The 13,479-nt window shown below is 36.4% G+C and overlaps 1 protein-coding gene across 6 annotated transcripts in view; it reads left to right on the top strand.

Annotated features, from left to right (window-relative positions):
* The window catches only part of RAPGEF2 (Rap guanine nucleotide exchange factor 2), a 180,842-nt gene that overhangs the window by 138,989 nt on the left and 28,374 nt on the right, over positions 1 to 13,479 (top strand). For all 6 annotated transcript variants that reach the window (XM_084286452.1, XM_084286451.1, XM_084286449.1 and 3 more), the window contains 8 exons: positions 4,205 to 4,382; positions 6,164 to 6,300; positions 6,673 to 6,831; positions 8,115 to 8,267; positions 8,596 to 8,760; positions 11,769 to 11,876; positions 11,970 to 12,173; positions 12,262 to 12,370. In XM_084286452.1, the coding sequence (XP_084142578.1) occupies positions 4,205 to 4,382; positions 6,164 to 6,300; positions 6,673 to 6,831; positions 8,115 to 8,267; positions 8,596 to 8,760; positions 11,769 to 11,876; positions 11,970 to 12,173; positions 12,262 to 12,370 (1,213 nt within the window). The remainder of the gene's footprint in view (positions 1 to 4,204; positions 4,383 to 6,163; positions 6,301 to 6,672; positions 6,832 to 8,114; positions 8,268 to 8,595; positions 8,761 to 11,768; positions 11,877 to 11,969; positions 12,174 to 12,261; positions 12,371 to 13,479) is intronic.

Genomic DNA, 13,479 nt, shown 5'->3' with positions numbered 1-13,479 from the left:
TAAAACAAAACCTGAGCTGTGATTTCTCGCTGTGGAAAAGCTGGGTCCACTGTGCCTATATAGTGACAGGAAAAAAACTTTTAAACTAGTGGGATTTCTGCGAATGACTTCACTGAAGGCGCAGTGTCAGCGTTCTTGGTGTTTTCTATCAATATCAGCTTAAGAAATAAAAACAGAAGATTTTTGCTGATAAATATTCTTAACTTCCCCTTTTCAGTTTATTTTTTGGCCTTCAACCACAGTGATGATAACCTTAAAAAGGTGGATTTTTTTGAGATGGGCTTGGCAGTTTTATCAACTAGTTTGAAGAGTTGCATCAAACACAGATGAACCTATTTCTGATCTGCACAAGAATTGTCTTTAATTTTTTTTCCAGTAATTTTCTCTTGCATGCTTGTAGATTCTTTGTTTTGTAGGTGGTGGTTTTAGTCACAGAGGGACATTTAGTCTTCAGAATGGATGTATTTCTTCCTCAAAATGTTTCCTAAGGTGTTGGAAAAGTATTTTAAAAATTCTGTTTAACTACTGATTTCCTAGTATTTTAATGTGATTAATTCTCTCTCTCTCTTTTCTCTCTTTTTTCCCCCTATTTCTTCCCTCTCTTCTGTGTTGTCAGGATCATTTGGGAGCTTTCACCCCAAACCAGTGTAGAAAAGAAAATACTAATGACCAGATCTTCCCACTTTGGGAGTGTGTTAAACAGCATAGCCAGGTGGTCAGAAGAGGCAATTCTCCCACTGTATTTAGCATGGGTACAGACTCACCTTGAATTCTGTGTGTCATTCTGGGCTCCACTATATGAAAAGAGTGTTAAGGTCCTTGGAAGTGTCCAGGCGGCAAAGCAGATGAAAGGGCATGTCCTGTGGGGCACTTGGGTCCTCTCATCTGGAGAGGAGGTGGCTGAGACGTGGCCTCCCTGTGCTCTGCAACTCTGGTCTTTGCTCCCTGGTTACTAATGATAGGATGTGGTCTAATGAAAATAATAGTTGCTTTTTTTACTATGATTTTTTCCCCCTCAAGGATCAGTCAGAGCTAATGGCTAACTGAGGAAAACGTACTCAGTGCTCCTTTATTTTCCATCTTTTTGTACTTGTTTCATTGTATTTATTTAATTAGCTCCTACCCCTCAAATTGGGAAGTAATTTTGGTCTTGGAGGCGATTAGCAATTGGAGCAACCATTTTTATATTGCTTCAGTATTAGTCTTATAGACACTACTTAAAAATGGGGAGGTCTCCTTAGGTTGTGAATGTCAACTAACTCTTCACTTCAATGAAAACGTCAGTTTCCTGACTTTCTTGTTGGTGATGTGACAAATAAAATCCTAGGCTATCACTGTCACGCGATTCATTTGAAGCTTCAGCAAATTTCTCATGGCATCTTTTCAACTGTGAAGGAAAATTTTCCTCACAACTGGTATTCAGATTTTGGGGAGACAGTGTCTTGTAGTTTAAGCTGCAACTAGCCTTTTTCACATATAAATCCAAAAAGATTACATGTAACTAAACCTAGTATTACCCAAGAAACAAACACAGCATGTACTTATGAAAGCACTAATTTCTGAGGTGTATCCTTGATAAACATTCTTCGGAAATTTTTAAGCCTTGTAATTGACCATGGACAAATCCTGTAGGGTTTTCATCCTATGTTTTGGGTTTTCTACTGCTGAGGCTTACAAAGATTCCCCTATCTTCAAAGGAGCTAATCAGGATTTTTCCGTAGTCTTAAACAAATGCATGGCTATTGCTCCCATAAGGGTTCCTGTGCAGATGTGCTTGATTTTTCTAACCCATGGCAGAGTACAGAGGTGGACCTAGCTTGGAATGAAGTCAGCACTAGGACCCTGAACACTTCATGTCATATTTAATGCTATTAAGCCTAAAGAACTAAGCCATTTCCAGTGTTTCTGTAGATAAATTAGCGTGCATTTCTAATGTGAAGGCACATCCAATTATTTTTCAGAATGTAGCAAAACTTGTGCAAAACTTTTTGCATGCATAAGCTGAGAAGATGTCCTTGTGAGATGAGCTGCTTTATTCTTTCTTACTAAAAATGTGTATTGCCTACATGGAAAGGTTTCATAGTCTTCTTTTGCTAACTTTCACGTAATAACTGCATGTTGCTTGAAATACATTTTTTTTTTTCTTACAAGATAAGGTGACCAAAGTTAATAAATGTAACTACTGCTCTGTGGATTACTGCATTCAATTCTGAGTTTGTGTTGCAGGTTTTTTTTTTTTTGTTTGTTTTTGTTTTTGTTTTTTTTTTTTTTGTAACTAGTAAGCAGCTATTACTGTTCCTATCAATGACAATGGTTGCCAAAAAGATCTAACTAGCTCTGTAAACAGTGATTGTCTCTCAGGAAATACTGGTAGGTTTTAGCTGCAATATTTAAGGTGTTTGCTAAACACAACACAAAATTGCATTTAGTTTATATAGGAATTATTTTTAAAATGTTGTCATTTTTTTTGAGAGGGTTTCTGTCTTAAAGCAATAAACTAAAAGTAGACAGTCAAATAATTTTTTTAAACAAAACAGTTTTTTTTGTTTTGTTTTGTTTTGTTTTTTCACAGTGTGTGGAATTTTCTTGGGTTCCAAAATATTTCTTCTATGTTGGCACTGTGTGACTAAGTGCATTTAGCTTACCAACAGGCTTTTGAGAAGGCTTCTGCAGGGCAGGTAGGAGGGGCGTTCGTTAATAACAGGAAGGTTTGCAGAAGGGACTGATGAATTAGTCACACAGTCACTGGAATTGTCACAGTTGGAGACTTATGATTCTGACAGAACAGTGTCATAAGCCATGTGTCTACTGACTCATCATCACTAATTTTTCCACCAGTCTCATTTGATGAAAGCTATTTTGTACAAGTAGTTAGAGCAATTGTTTCACATATATCATAGGGAATTTGCATGTTAAACACAGCAAGACCACTAATGAAAATACTGCTAGCAGTATTCATGTTTTGTGAATTGTTTGTGTGACAGTAACAGCCTTCTCTCCACTGCTTAGGAAATGCTTGGCACTTTTTTCTTTTTAAAAACAAAGTGAAAGTAATTTGAATATTGTGTAGGTGCTGGTAGGATGCTTTTCATGTTAACAGGACCCCATTACAAAGCTTGTGTTGTGCTGTAGGGCAGAAGTGTTTAGGAATGCTACTAGCTGACCTGATCCATCTTCAGCTGTATGCTGTCATTCATAAGGTGGCTATGTATAATGGCATTAAAGTAACAGATGTCAGCCACATCTAGTCAGGCAGAAGTAGGGAAGATCATTCTATAGAAATACAAACATAATTTGTCTTACCTTCTCTGTGTTTGGAAGGTGACCTATTTTTTTTTTCAAACCAATTTATGTGAGTCAGATCGATCGAACACGCTTTGGTTGCTGTGTTTATCCTATTCAGGATATTTAAAGTAGACATGAATGCATTGTTTGTGTTCATATAACATCTGAGAAGCTTGATTTGTCAAGCCATGTTGTAAAACTTTCATTAGAATCTTGCATTTCCGTAAAGTTTATGATAGCTAAGCCTTGGCAGCTGCTGTGGCATTAAATCAGGTTCTAAGAAAGAGCAACTTCATCAGCCATGACAGACAAGTGTTTGTAGGATTTACTAAATGTTCAGTCTTAAAACAGTATCATTAAAATGTACCTTTAGGTGTTGTCCTAATAACCTCAGGCTATATGTGGATTATGGTTTCATTTTTTTATAACAAAAAAAAACAGGCAGTTTTAGGCTACCGAGAGAACACAATTTTTGAAGCACTTTGATGCAGTGCTTACTTCACCAGACTGCCAACATAAGATAATATTGCATTCATAAGTGTCTGAAAATGTAATGTTGGGATGGGAACAGAATATGTTTTAAATTAACTTTGATTAAAATAAATAAGTGATCTATTTCAAGGAACAATTTATTGGAATAAACTGCCTACAATTCCCCCAAGACCTGCTAATTAAATAATTTATGTTGAATCCTGTTTATGTATGGCTGATTGAAACATGTTAAATGCCTTGTTTAACATTGTTTTGGCATTGATAAATGGTTTGTTGTTTTAAAAAGAAATGTGAAGAAAAAAGCAATACAAAAATTCATTTGACAGATTAGGTAGCATTTTTATGTATATTAAATAGGAAACTAGAGCAGTGAAGAACGCATGTGAATGCTTTCATTTTTTTTAATCGTTTATATGCATTAATTTAGGCTACAGAAAGTGAAGCTGGTGATATGGATCTCAGTGGGTTGCCAGAGACAGCAGTGGATTCTGAGGATGATGATGATGAAGAAGACATTGAAAGAGCATCCGATCCTTTAATGAGTAGAGATATTGTTAGAGATTGCTTAGAGAAAGACCCAATAGACAGGACAGATGATGATATTGGTAAGTATTACAAAGTAGCAAAATGCCATCAAACTTGTTCTTCTTCATCAGAAAAATGTAATTTTTGAGCTTGGGGTTTTATTTTAGTTGTTGGCTTTTATAGTTGGTAAGTTTAGTGTTTATTCTGTAAGCTGATCTCTAAAGGCCAATGAATGAGTACAGCCAAAGAACCGGAAAATGCACGAGATATGGGGGAAAGCTATCAGTGCTGACCTTTTAGGTTTCAACATTCAACTTCTAATTTAAATGAAGACTGATTTATGAAGTAAGCATTGTTGCTTACTGGAAATTGTTAGGAATTTGACAAAGTTTATGTTCATGTCATCACTGGATTCTTATCAAGTTTTTTTTTTGTTTTAAGTTGTGATTTTTTTTTTACAACATTTGTTATAAATAGTGGAGCTATAAGACCTTTACATAAATGGAAATCTACTAAAACTAATTTGCTATGTTGATGTACAGACTTATACATTGAAAGCAAAGCTAGAATTCTAATTTAATCTGTTTCACTGTCTCAGGTGTTTTTTTGTGTGATTGTTTTGTTTGTTTGTGTGGTTTTTGTTTTTGTTTTTTTTTTTTTTTCCATTCATCAAAGTATACCTAAATGATGATTTGTTGATTATGACATGATAAAGGGACTGGAGTATCTCTTCTATGAGTAAAAACTGGGAGTTGGGACAGTTAAGCCTAGAGAAAAAAAGGCTCAGGGGGAATCTCATCCATGTGTGCAAATACTTGAAGGGAGGGTGTAAAGACAATGGAGCCAGGCGCTTCTCAGTGGTACCAAACGACAGGACAAAAGGCATTGTGCATGTTGGAACAGATGAGGTTGCCTCTGAATGTCAAGAAACACTTCTGAACTGTGCTTCAGGTGATGAAGCACTGGCAAACACTGAGAGGCCAGAGAGGCTGTTGAGTCTCCTCCTTGCAGATCTTCGAAAGCTGCCTGAACATGATCCTGGGCAACCTGCTTAGGGTGTCCGTGCTTGAGCAGGATTGGACATGATGACCTCCAGCGGTCCCTTCCAGTCTCAACCATTCTGTGATTCTGTATAAATAACATTTTAGGAAAAAGATGGAATTGTATTGACTATTTCTGGTAGGTTTTGATGAAAACAAACGCAAAAACATCTAACGTCTAGGGCATATAAGTCCTCAGCAGGACTATTAAGAACAAATGTGCTCTGTATAGCTATGACTATATAAAACATCAAAACATGGGAGAAGCACATAGTTGAGTATAAGTGCAACTCCAATACATACAGAAGCCAGAAAAGCAGTAGTCACCTGTAAGACAGTAATCCTATTTTGCCTGGCCCATCCAAGGGGATCTTTGTAAATGTGTCAGATGACAACTCTTGTTGTTAACATGCCTAGACTGGACATGGAATGGATGGGTTTACCAAAGAAGATGCTCAGTTTTGACAATTTTCCCTGCCTAATGTCTTACTGTGTTTTATTTAAGTCGTAATGGAGTTATTGCTCTGGCTGGATGGAGAATTACAGTTTCATTGGCTGTGCTCAGAGCTCTCGATTAAGTTACAATTTGTCTATTATGCTGACTTTTACTTTGCAGGGTTTCTATTGATGGTATGACCAGCCAGTCTGTGCCTACAAAATACCCAGTAATTACAACAGGCCACTGTAAGAGATTTATTAGTATACAGAAATGATTGTGCAGCGTTTTAGCTTAAGTAGCCTTAGGCATCTTTCTGAAGAACTGTCTTTGCTGTGCTTTGTTGTTTTGACATGCACGACTCAGTGGGCTTTTTCTCCTTCAGAACAACTACTGGAATTCATGCATCAATTGCCTGCTTTTGCCAACATGACAATGTCAGTGAGGAGAGAGCTCTGTGCTGTAATGGTGTTTGCAGTTGTGGAGAGAGCAGGAACTATTGTACTGAACGATGGAGAAGAGGTCAGTAGAAAGTAGAAGTTACTTCTGACTCTCCTGTTATACCAGACATCCCAGAGTCCACAGTGTTATGGTCCTGTGTGCTGTTTGTTTTTTTTTTTTTTTTTTTTTCTTTAAAAAAAAAAAAAGTAACTTTGAGCAGGTAAATTAAGCGTCAAAATTAAGTGTCATCTCATTCTTCCTTTGAAAGCTTTTGTTTAAGCCCTTTCACAACATTTCTTATTCAGTAAAAGCATAAGAAAATAATCTGCATAACATACATACTTCCTGTCTGTTGGAGGGGAGGGGGAAGAAGTGGGGATTTTATCTGTATAGCATGATATTACGATGTTAAATGATTTTGTCTTCATGTATCCTGCAACATTTAATTTGTAGCTGGATTCCTGGTCAGTCATTTTGAATGGCTCTGTGGAAGTGACTTATCCTGATGGAAGAACAGAGATACTGTGCATGGGAAACAGTTTTGGTGTTTCCCCTACCATGGACAAAGAGTACATGAAAGGGGTGATGAGAACCAAAGTGGATGACTGCCAGGTAGAGTGTCCAACTGTAACACATGCAAAATTAGGTACATATAGAAATAATTCAACTGAATAGCCAGACAGTTGTATTTCAAACTTGGTGTATGTATAAAATCTGTAGTGCATAACCCTGTGCAGTACTTGGAAGATACGGTTCCTGCTGTTTGTACTTACGGGCTGGGAAATTGAATTCTCTACATCCGGATAGGGATTGTTTTGGATGAAGAGGTTTGTCTGTGTGCTTTCTGCGGAACTTAAGGCCTAGCAGCCTGCTGCATATATCCATTGCTTCAAAGTTTCCTTTAGTAAGATCTCAAGATCTGTTAGCTATTATAGTCTCTCTTACTGTGGGTAAGAGCCGTTCTTCATTAGCAGGCTCAGCTACTGAATCTTAGACTAATACATCTGTCCCATGATGAAGAGTAGAAGATGTTTTAGTTTCAGCCAGTCTTGACCTTTGCTTTAACACAAACAGTTGTAAGGGAGCACTTCTCATAGCATAAAACAGCTAGCCTAATCTGGATATGGGATGGCTGCTTACTTCTTCCTATCCAGAAGACAATAGCCAAGCTCTGGGTGACTTAAGTGTTTTTCTTGGTCCTGATGGCTAATTAGCTTCTATCAGATGCTCTTTGAAATGGGTGAAAATGTGTTAATGGAGTCTAACTTCCAATAAGTGCATAAATTGTATCTTGTTAGAATAATGTTCTGCAACAAATCCAAACAGTAGGAGATCTGTTTCAGCTACTAATAGCTGCTGGAAATAGAAAAATTCTGTAAATAAATTATGAAGAATGCAGAAGAAAATTCTATCTCTGGGAATTTTGTGCCTTTGTCCTAAGTATGTGCATGATGATTTTGCAGCTTGTCAATCAAAAAAACCCACTATTTTCTGTTCAATTAATGGCCCAAATTAATTTAAGGAGACAGTTTAATCTCAAGTATTTGCAAATCATAGTGTATGTGTATTTCTTTCCGAGTTGTAGTGGGTGGTCTTAATTATATTTGGATAGTGTAGGTACTAGGCATATTCTGAAAGCAGATAAGCAAAAATGGCTGGTAATGCCACGTCATTTTGTTCTGATGAATCTTGGGCTCCTCTGATTACAAGATTGTATTGGAAATACCGTGTATTCTTCTGCTTACTCCAGCTGAATGGCTGGAATAACAGATTTGGTCATCCGCAGGTTGAAGACCTTCTTTACCTTTTCTATTAATAGAGTGCTTGCATCATAAGTCTAAACAGTTTTCTGAAGACTTTACCTTTTAATACTGGTGTGTGATGATTCTTTCCAGTTTGTTTGTATAGCCCAGCAAGATTATTGCCGTATCCTCAATCAAGTGGAAAAGAACATGCAGAAGGTAGAAGAGGAAGGGGAGATTGTGATGGTTAAGGAGCACAGGGAGCTTGATCGCACTGGAACAAGAAAAGGTCACATTGTCATCAAGGTAAAAGCAAAAGGGAAAGATTCTTGCAAAGGTCTGTATTCTATAAACTTTTGAACTTGGCAAATAAGGCCTGGGATTAGATGAAATATATGATAACATCTATTTGAAAGTAAAAATTTCTAGTTTTTCTACTTTAAAAAATTATGCATGTGAGTAACGAAGTGATTTTTGTAAAACTTAATTACAGAAGCTTTGCTTATCTCATCAGTCATACCAGTATTGTTCTTTATAGTGTAATTCTTCAATATGATACAAGAAAACAAATTTTTGTTTATTGAAAATGTATTTTATTTTTTAAGTGTTTTTTCTTTCTTTTTTATATATATAGGGAACAGCTGAAAGGTTAACAATGCATTTGGTGGAAGAGCACTCTGTGGTAGACCCAACGTTTATAGAAGACTTCCTGTTGACGTATCGGACCTTTCTTTCCAGCCCAATGGAAGTGGGGAAGAAGTTGTTGGAGTGGTTCAATGACCCCAGCCTCAGGGATAAGGTTAAAATCCCCTAAAATTTATACACTTATTATATGCATTAAAAACATAAGCTACTAAGAATAAAATTATTTTTTTTTAGCGACTAAACTGAATAAGACACAATTTTAGTGACAGAATGCATGGATAAAACTATAGAAATATTCCTTCTTACTGTACTTTAAGTACAAACTTATTCATGCAAGGTAAATTCGCCATAATTTACCTTGCTGTGTTATTACTACTTAACTGAGTTGCTTGTAAGTATAGGGAAAGCTATTTTCAGTAATGAACATTTTTATTTAACTCATTTAACATAGTTCTATTGTGCCTTGAAATTTGAGCATGTAACTGAGTCCTGTTGTCTACATATAATAGTAATTAACACAGTTTGGCGAACATTTGGTGGTAATTTATCCTTATATAAAGATACTGTAAAATAGAGCCACTGTTAAGAATCTAATCTATTGAGCAGTGTTAGGGGAAAAAAGAAAGAAACACAAGACAACAATCAAACAGCCCCTTCCCCAGTCAAAACTACCAAGAGATAAGAATGAGGCCCTGTGTATTCAGCTTTGGCACAGTGATAGCAGCACGCTGTCTATTGAGACTATACTGAGCTTCCCACTGTAATGCTTTACTTTGAATGTATGTATTTGTCAAATGTAAAACACTAGTTAACAAAAAGGTGGTTTTTTTTTGTTTGTTTGTTTTCAAATTTGAAGCTAGGGGAATAATATTAAAATTTTGGTTTTCAACTTTTATTTACATTTGGGTATTTTTCTACTAGAAATGCTAGTTTGTCTGCACATTGGAGAAAGTATCTTATATTTGGCAGAGAGGCAAGGCTTTGCTTCAGGGAAGTGCTCGCTGTTCCTGTGAAAATCTGACTTCTATGTACACTGGAAAGCTGCAGCTAATACTGTTTAGCACAGACCTGCTAGAGCTTCAGATCTATAATACCATCTTTAGACTTACTTTGCTTGTCCTCCCATGGATAATCTCCATAGCCTTTAAAAGCATGAGCAACCACAGCTGCTGGTATCAGGTCTGGAAACAGAGCAGCTCTTGTTCTGCCATCTTAAGAGCCAACCCTTTCTGTCATCGATCAGCCCTGACAGAAGCGCTGCTTGGTTCGCGTGCAGGAAAGGCAAAAATCAGAATAGCTTGGGAGGAGCAAAGTTAAGTAAGTGAGGAACACAGGACCTGGAAGATTTTGTCTGTCTGGTTTAGGGGCTGGCAAAGGAGAGGGAAAGGGGTGAGAAAAAGTTATGGAGCACCATCAGTAGCCAGTGATAGACTGGGACATTTGAGATCTGATCTTGCTTATGATTTTCCGTGCAACCAGGGTACTTGACATAACATCTTAAACTGTTTTTTAGAGCTGCTCTCCTGGTTGAAATAGAAGTAGTGGCATTCTTCTAGAAGTCACTGTTCAACTCTTTTCAGTGCAGTGTCTGCTGGGTGCAGCAAGAAGCCCCTAGTTTGAAAGCAGTATTGATACTGAAGTATTTTAAAATATATGATGTGGTATGGCTTGCAACTTCCCGTTTTGCTTAAAAATTTGTAGTTGTCCCAAATTTCACTAGACATTATCTGGGTCTTCCAGTGTGATTTTCAACACAGATGTTTAACAGAAAGGAAGTTCATCTTCAGTTTTAAAAATGAAAATGTCTCAAATACGCCAGAAATGCTACCTCTAGCCTAATTTCCTGTGGCTGAGAGCTGTAGTGCAGAAACTATGCTGTTTTCTCCTTTTAGAAATCTAATCTCTCTAGGACTTCTATTGTAGTTGATTAGATTGGTCGTGAATTTCAGCAATTCTTCTGAATTCATTTGTTTTTCAGCACAAAAGGGAACCCGCTTGGAAACTGCATGAACACAATAAACCATACAGCTCCCATGAGGGTAGCAGAGTTTGCTTTTGGATGCTTTGTCACAGATCTTTAGAATAAGAGGTTTAGGTTTTGTGCAGAGGCCAAGAACTGACAGTGGCTAGCTTTGTGATTAAAATTTGTATGAGATTCTGTTCTAAGCTCCAGTTCTTGAAACGTTCAGTTTTTCTCCCTATTGATTTGCTTCCTCAGCAAAAGAAATATACCTGTATTTCTGAGAACATTGAGTGGAACAACCATTTTTGATTAAGGAGCTTTTTGAAAATTGCGTGAATCAATCTTAACCCTAAAGGTCAAAAATATTGTATTTTGTCAGGACAAGTGCTGCTGATGTTCCAGGTCAAATCACATCTAAAGATCAAATTTTAGTGGGAGTATATATTTAAAAAAAAAAAAAAAAAAAAAAAAAAAAAAAAAGCTCTTGTTATGTGGCTTTACTGTACAGGAATATTAATTGATAATATCATTTTTTCCCCTCCCTAACAAACTGTAAAATACCAGCTAACATTCTTCTGAACTTGATAATCATAGTTCAATAGGAGACCTCGGGGATGAAGAGAAGGGAGGAGGTGTAAACCAAAAGATTGAATGTAAGGAAGAGAATTACATGTATTTGCTGTTAAGACCTCTTTCCTGCTTCTCACAATAGCTCCTTTTTCCTGCCTCTGTAAACATACAATAACTCTTTTACACAGGCAAATGCCTGGTGAAGTTAATGGTGGCTTATCTCAACTTTTGTAAGTTTCAAGAGCCAATAAAAAAAAAAAAAAGCAGCTTTGTAATCATGTGCTTGAAGAATTAAGCAGATTTGGAAATGTATGTGGACAGGAAATTGTTGTTACAAATGAGAAATGGATCTAATTCAGTGCCTCATACCTGTGTGTGCTCTATTCCCTGCTCAAACAACTTTGGTACAGCCAGTGTTACTTTTCTAACTTTTAGTAATCTGTATGAAATACAACCCTTAAACAATTTTAATACTTCATTCTTTCCTCTTGAACAGTGAAGTTTGGGTATGTAGTATTTAGAATCCTGATGGAAGCTTAGAGCAGCTTTAAGCAGCAGTATTTTTAAAGGACTTAGCAATAGTGCTGATCTGGGCTTTCTTGGGAAATAAATTATTGATTAATTTTCAGGTTACACGGGTAGTATTGTTGTGGGTGAACAATCACTTCAATGATTTTGAAGGAGATCCTGCTATGACTCGATTTCTGGAAGAATTTGAGAACAATTTGGAAAGGGAGGTAAGAATGTTTTTTTCTGACAATTTTAGATAGCAGGGAGCAGTCAGTCTATTATTACACATAACTCATTATGCTTCTCTTTTTTTTTTATAGAAAATGGGTGGACATTTGAGGCTGTTAAATATCGCTTGTGCTGCTAAAGCGAAACGAAGATTGATAACCTTAACAAAGCCATCTCGAGAAGCCCCTTTGCCTTTTATCTTGCTGGGAGGGTCAGAAAAGGGATTTGGCATCTTTGTTGACAGTGTTGATTTTGGTAGCAAAGCTACAGAAGCAGGCTTGAAACGTGGAGACCAGGTATGTCATTTTAAAATGTTTTATTTTTCTCCTCTTTTTCCCCCATTCTCTTCACTAAATAAAAATAACTACCTCTTTTTATTTTTAGATACTGGAAGTGAATGGTCAAAACTTTGAAAACATTCAGCTGTCAAAAGCCATGGAAATCCTTAGAAATAACACTCATCTGTCTATCACTGTGAAAACCAATTTATTTGGTAAGTTTATGTGCACTTCGTTCTAACTTGTGTTCTAATTTAGATAGGATTTTTAGTTTTATACATAAAACATTTGGAAATGACTTTAAATGATTGTTTGAAATACTTCTGAGGTGGGAAGAATAGGAGAAGGAGGTTTGCAGCTTCTAAAGAGTCAGAGTTGAAAATTGTAAAGAAAAAATTTCAAATAAAATCTTATATGAAGTCACTTGACTCTCACAAGTGCATATTTTTGGATTAAGAGGAACTGCAGTGACCGTTTAGCTTGAAGTTATAAAACATGTCCATATGTATAACAGTCCTTCCTCAAGAAAGAAGCCTTTTTTGGAAGTTCAGTTGTTTGGAGATTTTCATCTGTCAACAGCATATGCTCATACTTTCTCAGTCTGTTCCTTGTGAGTGCAACAAGGTTAATAAAAACTTTCTTACCAGCTAGGCGATGATAATCTCTGAATAACCCTCTGAATCTTTTGTTTGTCTCTTACAAGTACTTACAAAGTCATGAAAGAGTCTTTAAGCAGCTCAGAACCTCAGTTACCATCATAAGAAATAAACAATTTGTGGGTTTTATTTAATTTTTACCACCGGACACTTGGATTATTAACATAATTCCATGATATGTTCCCGAAATACCTCTTTCATGATGAGGTTCTTCATTGCAAATAAGTAGGACAGCATATTTCCACAGGATGTCACTGAACTAATTGATGGTTAAATATGCTTAGGTTATCTCCAAAAGACACTTGTCAAATCTATTTCCTGGGGATTTTTTTTTTCCTTTGCAGTAAAGATTCTAATGTTTCATCTGTATCTGCTTGTTTAGCAGTTATACATAGAGAAACAAGCACGTGTTCTTTGTAACTCGCTTGTTTGTTTTTTTTTAGTATCATGTGTTGCTTTAGTCTTAAGACTAAATATGATTTCTTCATAAATTGTGCTTTCTCAGCTTTTAATCTTGTTGCTCTGCTCCAAATACCAAAATCACAGTAGAGTAATGGAACAGAACTGTTACTTCCTGTGCATTGCATGAAATATTCCTTATCAACAAATCCCCAAACCAGTTTCCTATTTCTTAACAGCATCTTCCCACCTATACTTAACTTCTCTCT

The sequence above is a fragment of the Netta rufina genome (assembly GCF_964035555.1).
Source record: "Netta rufina genome assembly, chromosome: 4".
NCBI classification, from domain to species: domain Eukaryota; kingdom Metazoa; phylum Chordata; class Aves; order Anseriformes; family Anatidae; genus Netta; species Netta rufina.
Note: the sequence above shows the minus strand (reverse complement) of the source record. Positions and strands in the feature narration are given on the sequence as shown.